The sequence below is a fragment of the Mustela lutreola genome, chromosome 13 (assembly GCF_030435805.1).
Source record: "Mustela lutreola isolate mMusLut2 chromosome 13, mMusLut2.pri, whole genome shotgun sequence".
Classification (NCBI taxonomy): Eukaryota; Metazoa; Chordata; class Mammalia; order Carnivora; family Mustelidae; genus Mustela; species Mustela lutreola.
The window spans coordinates 62,904,135-62,922,452 of record NC_081302.1 but is presented as its reverse complement, the minus strand read 5'-3'; the positions used below and the strand labels follow the sequence as shown (position 1 = coordinate 62,922,452).

General features: G+C 41.0%; 1 protein-coding gene and 1 long non-coding RNA gene across 6 annotated transcripts in view; one reads left to right on the top strand and one right to left on the bottom strand.

Annotated features, from left to right (window-relative positions):
- LOC131813483 (uncharacterized) overlaps positions 1-10,447 on the bottom strand; it is a 34,345-nt gene extending 23,898 nt beyond the window's left edge. The window contains exon 1 of the long non-coding RNA XR_009346842.1: positions 10,354-10,447. This is a non-coding gene — a long non-coding RNA (uncharacterized LOC131813483). The remainder of the gene's footprint in view (positions 1-10,353) is intronic.
- Positions 10,448-11,422: 975 nt separating this feature from the next.
- The window catches only part of INTS6 (integrator complex subunit 6), a 109,258-nt gene continuing 102,362 nt past the window's right edge, over positions 11,423-18,318 (top strand). For 4 of the 5 annotated variants that reach the window (XR_009346835.1, XR_009346837.1, XR_009346836.1 and 1 more), the window contains exons 1-3: positions 11,423-12,067; positions 12,456-12,533; positions 13,343-13,492. Coding sequence is in view for 2 of the 5 variants with exons in the window: in XM_059143767.1 (XP_058999750.1) it covers positions 11,957-12,067; positions 12,456-12,533; positions 13,343-13,492 (339 nt within the window). In the remaining 3 variants the exon portion in view is untranslated. Of the gene's footprint in view, positions 12,068-12,207; positions 12,279-12,455; positions 12,534-13,342; positions 13,493-18,318 lie in introns of those variants that run through there. The other variant, XM_059143768.1, reaches the window with a different exon arrangement.

Genomic DNA, 18,318 nt, shown 5'->3' with positions numbered 1-18,318 from the left:
TTTGTGACTTTGTACTTGGTTCATTAATATTTCTTGGTCTCCTAATTCCTTCTCTGAAAAAGTAAGAACACTTAGCTGGCAGGTTTGTTTAGAGGTTAAATGATCATGGGGAGCTCTAGCAGAGTGGCTGGTGCAGGTAGGCAATGAAACTTTTGTTTTCTTCCCATTTCCTTGATCCCAAGAACATTTGTTCTTTGCCTATTCACATCACCTTCCTGACTGTGAGTTCTGACCATGTACAGGAATGCTTCTTCAATCTGTAAGAGGTCTCTCACTTGCCAGCCAGGATCTTTGCCCGTTAAGAGCCCAGATGACCTGCTTGCTTGTCCATACTGTTCCCTATTAACACCAAAGGGATTTCTCTGGGGCATTCAGCTTAGCTCTGGGTCTCACTGGTCAGATTTGGTGACCATCCACTTCCCATAACTCCCTCACCATCCATCCTCTTCACCTCTACATTTCTCTATAATTGATTCTGTCTTCCAGCATATACACACTAAACATTTAGTACTATGCATGTTAGGGTTCTCCAGAGAAAAAGGACCAACAAAAGCAGGACGGGGTGTGGGGAGAAATGGAGAGACAAAGACAGAGACAGAATAAAGAATTGGCTCACATAATTATGGAGGCTGAGAAGTCCTGAAATCTTCAGCCACCAAACTGGAGACCTTGAGAGAGCTGCTGGTATAGTTCTAGTCCAGAAGATGGCAAGCTCAAGACCCAAGAAGAGCAAATGTTTCAGTGGGAAAGGACCAAAGTCTCAGTTGGACAGTCAGGCAGGAAGAGTGCCCTTTTAGTCATGGGAGGGTAAGTCTGTTCTAGTCATGTCTTCCACTGGAAGAGGCCCACCTACTTTAGGGAGGGCCATCTGCTTTACTTAGTCTCCCCATTTGAATGTTAGTATCATCCAAAAACACCCTCACAGATATACCCAGAATAACCTTTGACCAAGTATCTGGGCACCCCAGGACCCAGTCAAGTTGACACATAAAATTAATAATTGCACTGGGCACTGTGCTAGGCATTGTTCATATTCTTGTCATTATTTCTGATCTTGAAGAAGTCAGTGCCCTTTCTTATACATCCCAATGTCCCAGCTATGCTCTTGACCCTGTCTGTCCTGATCCTAAGACCCACCCTATGTCTCTCATGCCTTCAGTTTTTCTCTGCTCTTTACTTAAAAACATTTTGGGTTTTTCCTTTACCTTAAAATAAAGGTTCTCTTTGGTCCTTTGAGCTACCATCCCATCCCCTTTTTTAGTGCAACAGTGAAGTTTATATTTTCTGCCTTCAATTGACTAAAATCCCTGATGATCTAATTTACCTTATTTCTCTGTCTCTAATATTCCTTTAATAAGAACCTATAAAAGTCAACAATGACTTTCTCAAGTCTAATGGTTTCTCTTCAGTCTCCACTTTATCTGATGTTTTAGTAACTTTTAAAGAAACATACTCTCCTTTCTGAAATTCTGTTCTCTTTACTTTGGTCAAGTCGAGTTCCTGGTTGTCTACCTTTTTTCCTGCTAAGTGTTTGTTTCTCTTTTTTGACCTATCCTCTCAGGTAAATGCTCCTCATAGCATTTTTTTTTTTTTAAAAAGCATTTTATGTGAGAGAGAGAAAGCACGAGAGCAGGGAGGGCCAGAGGGAGAAACAGACTCCCCGCTGAACCGGGAGCCCGATGTAGGACTTGATCTTGGGACTCAACGGACTAAGCCACCCCAAGGATCCCTCATAGCATTCTGAACTTCTATTTGGGGCATTTATCAAATTTCACTCCCTGTTTTAATTATTTTCTATAGCATAGGTTTAAAAGGAAACATCTAGTCCTACCACTTACTCCTCTTCCCTGCTTTATTTCTCTTCAGAGCATTTATCACTATCTGATATAACCTAAAGTTTACATATTTACACATTTATCATTTCTCTCTCCTTCCCTGTGAGGGCAGGGATTTGGGACTATTTGTTCACTAATGTATCTCCCAACATCCAGAGAAGTAGGGAGTGTTTGAACAATTGTTGTTGAATTATTATAAAGATTCAGATATAAGGATATTCAATGCATCATTATTGACAAAAGTAAAACATCCTGGAAATAAAGTATCTACTAATAAGAGGAAAATAAGTCAAGACAAGTCCATCCATGGCATCAATATCGTACATTTGTTAAAAGTCATATTTAAAATTTATTTAATGAAAAATGCTCACATTATATTAAGTAGAAAAAAAGGACAGAAAAGCATGTATAAAAAGACCTCAATTTTATTTAAAATATAAAGGAAAGGGGCACCTGGGTGGCTCAGTTGGTTAAGCAGCTGCCTTTGGCTCAGGTCATGATCCCAAGGTCCTGGGATCAAGCCCTGCATCAGGCTCCCTGCTCAGTGGGAAGCCTGCTTCTCCCTCTCCCTCTGCTGTTCTGCCTGCTGGTGCTCTCTCGCTCTGTCAAATAAATAAATAAAATATTTAAAAAATAAAATAAAATATAAAGGAGGAGATAGATACTAAAGTGTTATCAGTGACTATGTCTGGGTAGTGAGATTAAAGTGATTTTTTTCTCTGTTATTTTTGTATTTCATACATTTTTGACACATTCTTTTAAATAAAATTTGAAGATAGAAAGCAGGAAAGCTTTGAAGAAAATATGCTTCCTCATTCAGTTGCTATATTCTATTCTTCTCTAGTCTGAACTTCTCACTTCAATTAGAGATACAATATGCATTTATCTTTTGGCACTGATTATATTTTCCCTACTATTATATATCTTTATGTCCTCTACTAGGCCCTAAACTTTCTAAAGTGAAAAACATGTCTTATTTATAATTTTCAATGCCTACAACACCTGTCTACATTCAATAACTGAAATAAGAAAATAATTTAAAGTGTTTTAATAGCCAGAAATAATATGTAGTGTTAGTTGCTTAGGGAAACCATCAAATTACATAATTTTTAAATAATGCTCTGATGTCCTTCATGTCTGCCTTCAAAACACTCAGGTTTTTTTTTTTCTTTTTAAAAATTTTATTTACTTATCTGACAGAGAAAGAGTGCGCGAGCACACAAGCAGGGGGAGCAGCAGGCAGAGAGAGGGAGAAGCAGGCTCCCTGCCAAGCAGGGAGCCCAATGCTGGACTCGATCCCAGAACTCTGAGATCATGACCTGAGCTGAAGGCAGACATTTAACCGACTGAGCCACCCAGGTGCCCCAAACACTCAGGTTTAAATCTATGTTAGAATGAGGACTATATATAGTACAAGCAATTTTAGGGTTTGGTCTACCTCTGTTGCTTTTATTTATCTATTTTTAAAAAGATTTTATTTATTTGACAGAGAGAGAGGGAACACGAACAAGGGGAGTGGGAGGAGAAGGAGAAGCAGGCTTCCTGCTAAGCAGGGAGCCTGATCCCAGGACCTGGGATCATGACCTGACCTGAAGGCAGACGCTTAACAACTGAGCCATCCAAGCGCCTTGCTTTTATTTACGTATTCTTTGTTGTTGTTGTACTTTACATGAAAACTTTTGATTCTGGAGTAAATGTGGGCATGATCATAGATATCAGAGACTGCCACATTAATTCAGTTAGGCTAGGTTGGTATAATAAAGACAGAATGATACAAAAGGATCCAAGCACATGGTTCAAATACAAGTTTATTTCTTGCTCTTAAGGGTGGGCAATCGGTTCACAGTCAGGTTTTTCTCCACATATTTAGAGTTACAGTGTCTTCCATTTTATGGCATCCTAGGTTCTACATGTCTACTGGATGCTAATTATATTTACTAATCTCTGCCTCTGGTACTTAGGTTTTAAGTTCAGTGAGGTCACAGAATTGTCAGATTCAGCAAATAAAAATACAGGATACCAGCTCAATTTGAACTTCAGGTAGATAGCACATAACTTTTCAATACATGTTCTATGTAATATTTGTAATTACGTGTTCCATCTAATTTGTAATAATCTTTGTGATATTATTAAACAGTTATGCATTATCTGTGATTCTGAACTAATTGTGAGTCCTATGTATTATCTGGCAAAACTGTGGGGATAGGGATTAGGTCTATCTCATTTAACACTGAATCCCAAGAATCTAAAACAGTACCTATTGACTTTAAGATAAATAAGTCTCAGGTGCATGGGTGGCTTAGTTGGTTAAGCGACTGCCTTCAGCTCAGGTCATGATCCTGGAATCCTGGAATTGAGTCCCACATCGGGCTCCCTGCTATGCAGGGAGTCTGCTTCTCCCTCTGACCCTACCCCTTCTCATGCTCTCTCTCTCTCTCAAATAAATAAAATCTTAAAAAAAAAGATAAATAGGTTTCTTCATATTTCATGAATAACTGAAACTATATTGGTGAAGAATACTCATTAGAATACTGCTATTAATAAGAATATATATTAAGTCAGCAAATTATTTTAACACTTGTTATGAATAACAATACTAAGCATCAGCAAAGAATACTTATGAACAGGTAAGACTTTAGTATGCATCAGCATTTCAAACCACAAATGTTTCCCTAGACTTCAGTAAATGGGAAAATCTGTCATCCCCTAGAGATCCAATCAGCTCTGTCTCCCTTTCCTTTCAGGTTTCTACTCAAAAGTCATTCCCTCAATGAAGTCTTTCCTGCTGTCCATATCTAAAACTGCAACCCTCTTCCCTCTGTAACACTTTGTTCCTTTCTCTGCTTTATTCTTCCTCCTTAGCACTTTCAGTGAACATAGCATATGATTATTTACCTTGTTTATTGTCTACCTCTCCCACTAGAATGTGAACTTCATAAGGACAAGCATTTCCCCCGCTTATTTACTGCTAAATTCCCAGCTCCTGCACATCCTAGAGAGTGAAGAAATATTTGCTGGACAAATGACTGAAAAAGCACAGTTGGTTCTTATTGGAATCTACAGACACCAGTAGTTTGAGAATATTCAGTTTCCATGACACAAGGTGGATTTAATCTCACAAAGGATGTTGCTGCCTATATCTACTCCAGTTCACCAAGTTCTGTCAATTCTAGCACCTCAATGTCTTTTTTTTAAAATTTAAATTCAATTAATTAACATATAGTATATTATTAGTTTCAGAGGTTGAGTTCAGTGATTCATCAGTCTTATATAACACCCAGTGCTCATTACATCACGAGCCCTTCTTAATGTCCATCACCCAGTTACTCCATCACTCCATTCCTCTCCCCTCCAGCAACTCTCTCCTCTCCAGCAACCCTTAGTTTGTTTTCTATGGTTAAGAGTGTCTTGTGGTTTGTCTCCCTGATTTTGTCCTATTTTTCCCTCCCTTCCCCGATGATCCTGTTTTCTTAAATTCCACGTATGAGTGAGACCATACGCTAATTGACTTTCTCTGATTATTTCCCTTAGTATAACACCCTCTAGTTCCATCCATGTCATTGCAAATGGCAAACTTTCATTGTTTTGATGGCTGAGTAGTTCCCTTGTGTGTGTGTATACATATATATATATATGTATACACACACCACATCTTTATACATATATATGTGTGTATATATATACACACACACCACATCTTTATCTATTCATCTGTTGATGGACATCTGGGTTCTTTCCATAGTTTGACTATTGTGGACATTGCTGCTATAAACATTGGGGTGCAGGTGCCCCTTAGGATCACTACATTTGTATATTTGGGGTAAATACCTAGTAATAGCCCCTCAGTGTCTTTCGGACCCTCTTCTTACTTTCTTGGCACCACTTCTGTAGTACTTCCTATTTCTTCCCTCAGTTAATGCAGAAATTGCCCAATTGGTCTCCTTCCCCACTGTCTTCCCATTCTAATCGTTCTTTCCAATTGTTACTGGAATTATCTTCCTGAAATGAGAATTTGAGTATCTTGCTCCCTTATCCCAAACTGTTTCCCTATCAACCAAAGATAGAATTCAAAATTTCTTAGTTGGACATGTGAAACCCTCCCTGATGTGGCCCAGCCTCACACCACTCTTCCACACACATATCCTAACCCCATATGAGTTCTGTTTGCTCAAGTATTACTTACTTTGTGAGATTAGCTGGTCTATCTTCTGTGCTCACAAAGCTCTTTGTATATTCTAATGATACTTATTTTAAGAGCTACCGGCACTAAATGGGCATCTTCCTGATTCTAAAATGTGCATTTCTTTCTACTTTAACATCTCTAAAATTGGAATTCAACTTGCAATAATGGGATCTTACAATGCTGTCACCAGAAGGCAGTTGTGATGTAGCTGTACTTGTGCAAACTTCATGGTTATTCCTGGTAGCATGCCTAGAAAATTGCAAACCCTAGACATTTCAGGCAACCAGCCATTTAAAGAGAGGATGTAAATCCTGGTTGTGGTCTGAAAACTTTTTCCCTGACATCTTCTAGTTGGATCAAGAAAGCATGAGCATCAAAATTTGTATATTAGGATGCCTGGGTGGCTCAGTTGGTTAAATGTTTGGCTCAGGTCTTGATATCGGGGTTGTGAGACTGAACAATCGCTGGGCGTGGAGCTTGCTTGGGATTCACTCCCTCTCTCTTAGCCCCCCCACCCCTGCTTAAAAAAACCACTTGTAGATTAAAAGTTGGTAGTTTGGAAGAAAATTCTGTAGTGGAGTACTTTTTTTTTTAACTGTTTCAATAACTTATTTACATTTGACATTACTTTTCTAATAGTGGAATATTCTTTTAAAATGTGTTCCATTATTAAATCCCCTGGTTGGTAGAATTTAATACATTGTGGAAAAATTCTAATTGACAAAATCATTGTCATAGTTTAATTAGCACTTTTTTCATTTCAGTGGTCCAGAAATAATGGCATTTCTTAGAACCCATGGTGTCTCAGAATTGATGAAATAACGTATATAACCTTGCATTTTCAAAGCCATCCTGGTCTTATCATGCCTGGTGTTTGCTGACTTATCATAATTACACAGTCTCATCATGTTTACCTGTGTTTCCATTAGATTACAAACTCTCTATGACCTACGCTAGTGCCTGTCACGTAGTAGGTATGCAATGAACATTTATCGAATTACTGCAATGTTAATGTTCATGTTCTTTAGCTGGAGAAACTGTTCCACTGTGATTCTAATTCTCAATTTGTATGCGTCCATTTTCAGGACTGATCTTGAATCATCTGAGACTTCAACTATTACTGTGAAATAATGCTTGTGGGAGAGAGATCTAATATCCTTTTCATAGTACTCCCTTAGTAGCATTTTTTCCTGAGGACTAATGAGATACAATATGATGACCAAAATTCAATCTCTTTATATATGTTATATCCAAATACATTCTGGTACATAATTTCACATCTAAATTTTTATGCTGCCTTTTTTTTTTTTTTTAAATGTTGGCAACCTGTCAGCATCATTGGCTACTGTGATCTCAGAAAGTAAAGCAGAGAGCTGAGGAAATAGTATGACAGCCAAAAAAACTTTGTTAGGTTACATATGAGGAACATTGGGTTCATCTGATTACTCTGTTCAGATGGCACATCCAGATACCATAAGCCAAGTCCTTGGCACATAATTATTTTTAAACCGTGTTATCCTGCTTAATTGGTTTAAAATAATTTAAAAGGACTCTGGTTGGCTCCTACAATGAATCTAATTCATCAGTTCTTAATTGTTAAAATAGCCTCATTTCCACAATTTAGGCTATTGTTTAAGCCAGAGTCACTACTCCTTCAGAGGCTTTCATAGAATTTATTCATTCCCTTTTAGATTGGAGTCATAGCATTAAGGCAGAGCTCCTTTAAATCCAGCAACAAAGAGCAAATTTTCTCCCACATACCTCTTCTGACCAATGTCCTCCCAGCAAAATCTTCCCTAATCCCCTGGACTGCAGCAGCCCAGGGTTTAGCCCACACTACTTCAACTCATTTTCCCTCTAGCATTGCAAGGGCTCGCTGTTTTTTCAGTTGAGTCTGATGAAATAGTTGGCCTGCATTTAGGGGCCATGTTTCAGAAAAATAAGCCTGCCTATAACCAGAATCTTTCTAGAATCAACAGAGATTGAATGGAGATTCTTATTTCCCATCTCATGCTTATTCTGAGGCCTAAACTCACAGAAGAACAGTGGAAATCTCTCACCCTCTTTAGTTTTCTTTTTGTCAAACATGGTTGAATTCAAGCAATTTAAATAAGCATATGATACAAATCCACTAATATCTACAGTGGTGTCACATATATAGTTTTCTTCTGCTTTAGTTTGCAGATTTATTTTAGAAGCTCTTTTAAGAAATGTAGTATCTCTTAGGCTATGTGAATTTTTAAAGTTATTTATTGAGTACTACTAGATGCAGATATAAAACATTAGTTTTATACTTTAAGCATATAGTTCTGAATCACATAAATTTCTAAGATTTACCTGAAGAGCTTTTTTAAAAAATGAGATGACCAGGGCCCATCCCAATTCGACTGAATCCCTTTCCTCTGGCTATGAGGACTTGGTACATTTACTATTATTTTTCAAACTCTGTGGGCAATGCGGATATGCATCTCCTGGTCCAGAACTACTGCTTTAAGCCATCATCAACCAATAGCTTCATTGTCAACCAGAGTCACTAAGAATAAACTTGGCCTATTTCACAATTTTGTCTAGGGACCACTCGTCAATTCTTCCTGGTTTCTGATTGCCTCTTGATTTGCTGCCTTTGTATGTCCTGATTTCTTTCCTCTTCTGCCTCAGGGCGATACCTTCGAGTATTTCCGGGCTCCTGAACTGGAAACCTGGCCTTTGATCTCAGGTGCCGTAATAAGCACAGGTTCTGGTTATATACTCCAGGTTGGCTCACTGGACTTGGCTCCCCTGGTTTTTTGCATCTAGCCCTTTCTCTACCATACACCTTCACTTATGACAATCTGCCAACTCCACTGAGTCAGGGAAGAGCCATGTCATCTCCACTGGAAATTATTTCAAATAACTGTAACAAGGAAGGTCATAATTCATGCATGGTAGTAGTCATTCAGTAGTCAAGTTTGATTCCTTCAAACACTGCTTTGTACTTAAAACCCTAGCTAAAAACTAATTTATACGGGAAAAAATTCTTAAGTCTGGAATAAAGGCCCTCTACTGTCTAGATCTGACTTACCTTTCTGAAGGATCTTACTCTATTCTTCACGTTCCTAGTGCTCTAGCCTAGCCGAACTTCACTGTTCCCCAGGAAGCCATTGGCAATGCTAACTTCCTTTCTTCACTATATTTTCAATGTCTTAAAAGGAATTTTTCACCAGCAGCTTCCTCTTCCTTTACTCACATATCCAAACCCTACTAGTCCTTTGAAGCAGTGTTTCTCAAACCTGAGTAATGCAAAGGAAATTCTTGTCATTCTAGAGAATACATGTTTGGATAGGCAGGGGTCTGTGAACCGGTCTGAAAAGCATGGATACAGAAAACTGAAGACCAATTCCATGAAAATCTTTCAGTTGCAAATTATAATTTTGAAAGAAAAATTTTGTCTTTATCTATGACAACTGGTATAGTCATTAAAATGAAAACACAAATTTTCAAATATCAAAGAACTCTGATCTTATCTCCAGATCTAGAAGCTCAGTTTCAGAAACTCAGCATTAAGGAATATATGAATATATTGTCCCTGGAGAATGTCCATAACCCAAGGGTAATGCATTTTTCTCTTTTCTGAATTATTTAGTATCTAATCACTCTCTGCCTTGTAGTAGCTAATAATATGCATGTAATATTCTTCTAAAAAAACCATAAGCTCTTTGAAGGCAGGATACACATTTTAATCATTTAATTCCACCAGTTCTCAGCAAATATTGGATATAAGACCTGTATTCCATCTTATTTTGTAGTCCAGCTCTCTTAAAAATATCTTTCTTCTATGGTTCATACTAACAGAACAGCATATTACTGAAATAGCCCCATTATAAATTAACAAGAAGTTCAGAGGTTGTCCTAAGTATTAGGAAACATACATGTTATGAAATATAAACTCAAGATTTTAAAAAAGTGCCACAAAACATGTCGCTTTGGTGTTAAGGTTAGTAGGAACAATTTCATTAAATGATCAGGCAGTAAATAATTAAGAATTTCAGGATAAAAAAATAAAATCGAAATGCAAGGCTAGCAGGAGAGGCCCTATGGCTATCTCCATACTCTTTATAAGGGTTGTATGTCTCTTAATACAACTTGTAGCTCAGGTACTGTCTTCAGTTTTTCAACTAGTTATGTTTGAGTGGACAGTTTTCCTTGGACCTTTAGGAGAGGACTCATTACTTCGGGCATGGTGACAGGGACTTCTTTTAACCAAGAACGTCTTCTCTCATACAGTATTTGGAAACAGCATATAGTGAAAGAGCGAGCACTGGCAGGGTTTACGGGGAACCCCTCCGTGTGTCTCACCTGGGCAAGCTGATCAGTTTTTCCATATAATAACAAGTTAGTGTTCTACCGTTTTCTAAGATCCCTTTTAGCTCTGAAATTGACATTCTTTGGCCAAAAAAAAAAAAAAAAAAAAAAAAAGGCTTAAGAGAGGTATTTCTTTGGATATGATCGGTTCTTTTTCCCTGAGAATAACAAGGACAACAAACTGTTATCCATATTGGGAGTCTTCCCCCATGCGCTCTTACGGCTGAGTTAGGAAAACAGGGTTAGTTTTCTTTTTGTTGGGTCTTTCACCCGGAGAACTCTTGGTCGGCTCTGGGGCGAGCCCTCACCCTTGGTTGCTCCCCAAAACCGAGACTGCAGGCGAAGCTCTGACCCGACCTCACTCCCCACCGGGAGCGGTGGGACTGGTGGAGATTAGTCCCTGGTCATAAACAACCTCTCACTTCCCCTCCCCCCGCCGCGGGCCCGCCCGTGGTGGGACCGGCCCTCCCAGGTTCAAGGAACCTCCTCCGGCGACCGCGGGCTCGGAGCTCTCCGCGGAAACAAGACCGCGGGGCCTGACCCCTTGTGATCGGGTGTTTGACTACTTTACTCATCCCCTCCTCACTCGTCCATCGGGGAGGCAGTTCGAGAAAGCGACCTCACGAGGGGAGCTGAGACCAGCCTCCATTTCCCTTCCCCCGACCCCTATCACCTCCAACAGCCAAGGAGACGCCAGCGGCACTGACGCGCAGACTCACAGCCGCGGCCGTCCTGCGCGCGCCGCCGCGTCCCCCGCCCCCACCCCGCGGTCTTTCCGCGGTCGGTCCCCGCCCCTTCCCGGAGCCCGCCTCCGCGTCTGCTGGCCCGCCTGCTCGTCCCAGGCGCTCGCTCGCGCGCGCACCCGACGCCCCGCCTCCGCGCGTGCTCAATAACTGTTCCCGGAGCTGGCCTACAAGCTTCCCCCTCCCCTGAGCTGTTTGAATATGCTAATAAGAGGCTTGGGTTTAGCCAATAGAACAGCGGGGCTGTGCATCACGTGGCTCGAGGACGTGTCAGGGGGCGGAGCCTCTGCAGACCCTGCCCGAGTTAAAACCGGAGTGTGAGAGAGAAAAGCGCTTCAGTAGCGAGAGGGGCTGAGAAAGTGGTGACACCGCCGGGGTGCGGAGGGAGTCCCTGAAACTTCTCCCAACAGCCCCAGGGCCAATCTCCCCTCAGCCCACTCCCCTCTTCGCCAGCTCCCAGGTCCCCACTCCCTGCACCGGGGGTGGGGTGGGGAGCCGGGCCCGTCTCCCGCTGGGACACACACAGGGGCCGGGAGCGGGGACGGGACCCCCGAGGCGGGGGGGACGGACCGACCGACCGACAGACGGCCGGGCGCCCGCCCCAGCGGGCAGGCAGGCAGGAGGAGGCGGAGGCGGGGGTACGACGGGGAGGACTGGGTCTGGGGAGTTTCCTCTCAACTATCGGGGGAGAAACTCCCCGCAGCCGGAGGAAAGACCCAGACGGTGTTTTCCTCCCCGGGGCCGCGCTCCCCCGCCCCGCGTAGCGGCGGTAGCCGCCGCCGCCACCGGCGCCTCCACCTCTACCATCTCCTCTTTCTCCACCACCTCGGGCCCCGGTGTCCCCGGCCAGCACTATGCCCATCTTACTGTTCCTGATAGACACGTCTGCCTCTATGAACCAGCGCAGCCATCTGGGCACCACCTACCTGGACACGGCCAAAGGCGCGGTAGAGACCTTCATGAAGGTACCGATTGACCGAGCCCGGGCGGAGACCGGGGGCCGGCGGCCCGCGGGCGGCAGGGGTGGGGGGGAGGGCGGCCGGGGGCGGCGAGGCGGAGGTGTCGGGGACCTGACTGCGGGAGCTGCCGGGCTCGGGGACCCCCTCCCCCACCGCGCGGGCGGGCGGGCGGGCAGGCGCTGCAAGCCGGGCTCGGCCCGGGCCCGGGCTCCAGGCGGTGTGTGGGGGCCGATCTGTGTGTGGGGGGCGGTGTGGAGGGGTGGCCGCTGCGTGTGCGGTACTGTGGGGGGGGGCGGCGGGGCTGCTGGGCGCCCCTTTGCCTCGTAACCTCGCCTCTGTGCTTCCCTTTCGCCCGCCCTGTTCCTCCTCCCGTCCCCCACCCGCTCTCCCACAGCTCCGTGCCCGGGACCCTGCCAGCAGAGGAGACAGGTATATGCTGGTCACTTTCGAAGAGCCACCCTATGCTATCAAGGTAACAGCCCTCGCCCTCCCCCTTCCCTTCCCTGTTCCTTCCTCGCTCGCCCTCCCCGCCCCCCCCATTCACCCTTCATTATGCTCCCCTCCCCCACCCGCTGTGCTCCAGGCGCTGAGGTCTTTTCCCCTGCGGGCTCCCACCCCCTCCCCCGCTCCGGAGCGTCCTGGCGCGGCGCGGAGTCGCTGGGTCACCGCCGTCCCCTCCCCAGCCCGGCCCGGCGGCGGCGGCAGCGCTGCGATCAACATGGCCGACATTTCCCCTCCGCGGCGTGAGCGGCAGCAATGAACTGTGGGGGATATTTATTCAAGTTAGCCCGAGTGACAGCCGGGCCCGGCCGCGCCGAGCCCGGCTTTGCATTAAAGGGGACTCGGCCCGGGGCTCGGCCGCGCTCGCCCTGGGTGGCGAGTGACCGGGTGGGCGGCTGCGGGGTGGGTTAGGCGCTCGGGATTCTTCCTCACTGGGCCGGGGGGCAGTGGGACAGCCGTAGGTTAACTTCAGAAGTCCTGCTCACTTCTGCTTTCCACTAGTACCTTTGCATGCCCGAATTTTGGGTAGTAAGTTAGGGAGTACATTTCCCGTGGAAGTTATAAAGTATTAAGGCTGTTAGCCACCAAAAGCTGTAAGCAAGCAGGTTTTTTTTCTTGGCCACCTTTGAAGAGAGTTTTTCTTGGCAGTGATACGGTATTAACACGTTAAGCAAACCATACTGTAAAGTGAAGCAGCTCCTTGGTGAACAGCAGATTGTAACGGCTGTCCATGTGTACATGGCTTTAAAGGATGAAAAACTCTCACGTTTTTCTTTTCAGGCCGGATGGAAAGAAAACCATGCGACGTTTATGAATGAACTGAAAAACCTTCAGGCTGAAGGACTTACGACTCTTGGCCAATCCTTAAGGACAGCTTTTGATTTATTAAATTTAAATAGATTAGTAACTGGCATAGACAACTATGGGCAGGTAGGTTGAATATTAAGGTGGAAAAACAGTTGATTTTTCTTTCTGTGAAAAAACACAATCAAGGCCAAAAGCTATATAACATGAAATAACAAGTATGAAACATTTCAGATTCAAGTACAATATGCACATAATACAAAAGTGAAACTGACCATACGGTATATGGTTTTAATGCCCTCTTTTTTTCTCCTTAAAATATATATGTACTCAGAATTAAGAGTCTGAATTTTGTGCTATAGGATTGACATGAATTTGGTTTTAATCCCTTGAAGTTCCCTCATGTTATAAAAGGGGAAAACATCCTGCTTCACCACACTCAGTTTCTGTGATACTCTACCCACAGGCAATTGTGCAACTACTGCAGTGACTTACAGACACTAGTTGATTAGTGATCTTCATTCCTATATTACTAAAAACGTCAAAAGAAATTTTTCCATTTGTTTTATCAGGGTTTATTTTAACCATATTTTATAGCTATTCTGGAAGGTAAGATTTTCACTGGAGTGCAAATACCTGAGTACATTAAGACTTCTCAGCTGTTGAAGCATCTACAGAAAGCAACTATGCAGAAAGAATTCTGAATTCATTTCTGAATTAAATTGAAGGTCCAGAGGTTATTATTTTTTAACTCCAGACTTTTGGAGAAGAATTCTCTTTATCATTCTGTTCCCCCCCCCCCCCCCATTATGGTTCACTATGAAATAATGCAAGGTAGTCCATTATAACTTTCAAGATTGCTGGCCAGGAAAATAAAAGATACTGATAAATGTGTAATGTTACACATAACAAAGGAGTATTAAACCTAGGTTCAATTTTGGTTGTAGTTCAGAAACATTATTGCCATAAGGATACATTTAGGAATACATTTTGTGCTTTTCCCAAGCTCCATGAGTCACAATTTTCATGAGTTTGACAAATTTCAGGGAAATCCTTCCTGTGTCTACAACTTTCGGTTGCACTATATAGAAAGAAGAATTGTTCGCTTCTTTTAGAAATGTTTATGCTTTACTTAGTGCTATTTGGCACCTACACATTTTTGAAAGTTGTTAAATATAATCCCATGGCTCTTAAAGTATATGTGCAATTCAGATTCACTTTGTTCTGTTTCTACTGAATTGTACCTCCATTGCTTAATTCAGAAGTATGTATTTTCTTACTACATAAATTTTTGTTTTCTCTGTTTAATAATTTTGCAACATTGGTTATTTAGGTAGGTTTGCCAGGAACTTTTCAGTTTGTTCCTACAAAATGGATTTCTTTTCCTTTTATGTTCCTTTGTTATATGTAGTGCTATATAGGCTTATTGGTAAGGTTTTGATCTAATCATCTTTGAGTTCCAAGACAAATTTGAAACTTGCATTATTTGGTTATTATTTGGTTGCCAGGTTGTCAGTGTATAGAAGAACTACTAATTTCCTGTTTCTCTGCATCACATTTCATGAGTGGGCGAGGCATTTACACACATTTACGTCTTACCACCTATCAAAAATATTTCTTAGCATGCTTCCTTAGAAAAGCTGATTTTCATGGAGAGACTAAGGACGTTTGTAATTTAAACCTGTATTTCCCTTTTCCCAGTTGCCATCTTCCACCAGAGAATACTTAAGTTTTTTTTTACAAAATGGTTGAGGTTAAAGGTGGTCCTGCTGTGCTGTTACCACATTGACCAAGAGAAGAGCCTGGGGATTAGGCTGTTTTGCATGTTAGGATTTATTAATTCAAGAAGGGGGAGGGATAATGCTTCTCAGTTTTTTTGATGAATAAGCAAGGATGCATGTTTATGTCCTGAATTGGCACATAAAAATGACACTAGCATTAAAATAATTGAGGAAGCCACTATTTTCAAATGAAAATAATTGAGTAAAGTGTTTAATTAGAAGAAAACATTTGCCCACAGATATTTTTCATCATAGGGCTTTATCTTGCTTATTTAAATATATGTTTCCTGTTCAAAAAAGGATAGATTATTAAGGATTTCGAATGCCTGAAATATTTAATACTAAATATAGTTCATGTATTTTCTTTCTGAGAGTACTTTGTGTTTGCCTGTTTTCTGTGAAATACCTTTATTCTGTAACATCATTGTTTTTACATAGATACTTCTCCTTACATACTCTATACAAGGACCTGTAGAGAACCCAGAATATTAAATACTTGTATTATAATCTTATTACTGATAGAAAGGAGATAGATGAGCTAGATGAAAGGGACAGAGGATATTTTTATAGGGCATCTAAAACATGTAAGTTTCCAAATAATTTTCTTGAATCTCTAAATGTGGGTACATATGTATTTGTTTAGATACCTCCATACCTACTCTTTGCACGTACATACACATGTGTGATTTTCCATAACTAATACCGAGTATTTTTAATGTCTGTGTTGCATGTGTTAATTTAGTTGGTATACCTACAAATAAAACATCTTTGAGGTATTAGTAATTAGGTTACTATCAGAATTTGCAGGGTGTCCGTAAGGTGAAAGTAGCTGAGAAAAGATGACTGTTGGTGAACATTTTCTTCAAGCACTTTGGACATCCCAGTAAAAACTTCCTTGCCGTTGCATATAGAAATCCTTCTAAATATTTAATTTTGATAATCAGTACCGTTTGCTGGTATTTCTACAATCATGGAATAACATAAGCTTCTAGTTAATTATTTCCTTAGAAATTATAGCAATACCTCATTAAATTGCATATCATTGCATCAAAATGTGACACATGTGTTTTTCACATGTGTTCAACAGGGTTTCAAGTAATGCTGATCTTTTGAGAACCACTGAAAATCTGAACCAGCCTTAATATCTAAAATTAGGACATGTATAAGGTTTTGGAGGTCTGATTAAAGTCATATATTTAGTTAGATTTATTTTTTTCTTATTTTTCCAAATTGTTTTATTTTCTGTGGATGTTTTCAACATCTTTTTTTTTTTTTTTTTTTCTTTTTAAGTTAGGTTCTGGTTAGATGTAGCTGCTAAGTATTACTCCAGCCTACAATTCTTTGTTTTTTGTTTTTTGTTTTTTGTCACTGGCTGATTTCTGTATTCCTCCTACCCAATATACGACTGATTAAATTGTATAGGACTTAGAACTGTAACTAGCCTACTACCCTGAGCCCTTGATGAAGATAATCCTTGAGTAGTACCTAAAAGGACATACATTATGTGCTTAATTTTTTAAGGATTTTCAGTGCCAAATTTTACTTCATTAAAAAATAGTGGCTTTTGGGGCGTCTGGGTGGCTCAGTGGGTTAAGCCACTGCCTTCGGCTCAGGTCAATATCTCAGGGTCCTGGGATCGAGTCCCGCATCGGGCTCTCTGCTCAGCAGGGAGCCTGCTTCCTCCTCTCTCTCTCTTTCTGCCTGCCTCTATGCCTACTTGTGATCTCTCTCTGTCAAATAAATAAATAAAATCTTTAAAAAAAAAAAAATAGTGGCTTTTAAGACAGGATCAAGTTGAATGAATCTTAGGGAGAATAATTTTAACCAACTTTATTCTTCAGTATAAAGAAGTATTTGTGAATTTAGCAAACTCAGGTAGAGTTTTAATAGAGCTAGTTTGTTCCTATTACCCAAGCAGTATCTATTTAATACTCAAGTAGTACAGAATATAGGCTTTCTTTTAATGTTGGTAGGTGAAGTAATGAAAACTTGACTCCTGTTTGGGTTTTTTGTATCCCTTAGGCTGTCAACAAATGTATTAACAATAGTTTTATATTTATTGACCTACACACATCTTTTCAGAAGAAAGTAGCTTATTATACTTGAACATACTATTGTGCAGAGTATTAACTGGAAACAGTGGTGAACGGTATTTTGTAAATTTTAAGTCCCTGAACTTTTTTTTCCGGATTTTTAGATTGTGCTAAAGAATACATAATACCAAATTTACCACCTAATCCTTTTTTTAAAAAAAATTATTTAAGTAATCTCTACAACGAGCGTGGGGCTTGAACTCACAACCCAGAGTGATCAAGAGTTGCATGGTCTTCTGACTGAGCCAGTCACGTGACCTCCATTTTAGCCATTTTTAAGTGTATGATTTGATAGTATTCAGTATATTCACATTTTTTTTGCAACCAATCACCAGAACTTTTTCATATCTGCAACTTTAACCTGTTAAACATAACTCATTTTTCCTTTCCCTAGCCCTTGACAACCACTACTGTATTTTTTATCTCTATGAATTTGAATGTTCTAGAGATAGCCACACATAAATGAAATCCTACAGTGTTTGTCTTTTTGTGACTGGCTTATTTCATGTAACATAAATGTCCTCACCTTTCATTCCTATGTTAATTTATGCCAGGATTTCATTCCTTTTTAAGACTGAATAATATTCCCTTCTGTGTATATACCACATTTTGCATATCCATTCATCCATGATGGTCACTTGGGTTGCCTCTACCTCTTGGCTGTTGTGAATGAATAACGCTGCTATGTACATGGTGTGCAATGTCTCTTTGAGATCCTGCTGTCATTTCTTTTGACTATATACCCTAAGGGTATATAGTGGGATTGCTGGATCATGTAATTTTATTTTTAAATTTTTGAAAAATTCCTATTTTCCATAGTAGTTGGACTGTTTTATATTCCCACTAACAGTGAACAAGAATTCCAATTTCTCTACGTCCTTGTCAGTGCTATTTTCTTTTTTTCGCCATCATAATAGGTGTGAGGTGATACCTCACTGGTTTATTTACATTTGCCTAGTTACTTATATTGAGCATCTTTTATATGCTGGTTGCCCTTTTATATATTGGCTTTGGCAAAATGTCTGTTTAAGTCCTTTGCTCATTTTTAAATTGAGTTATTTGGTTTAAGTATTTTGGA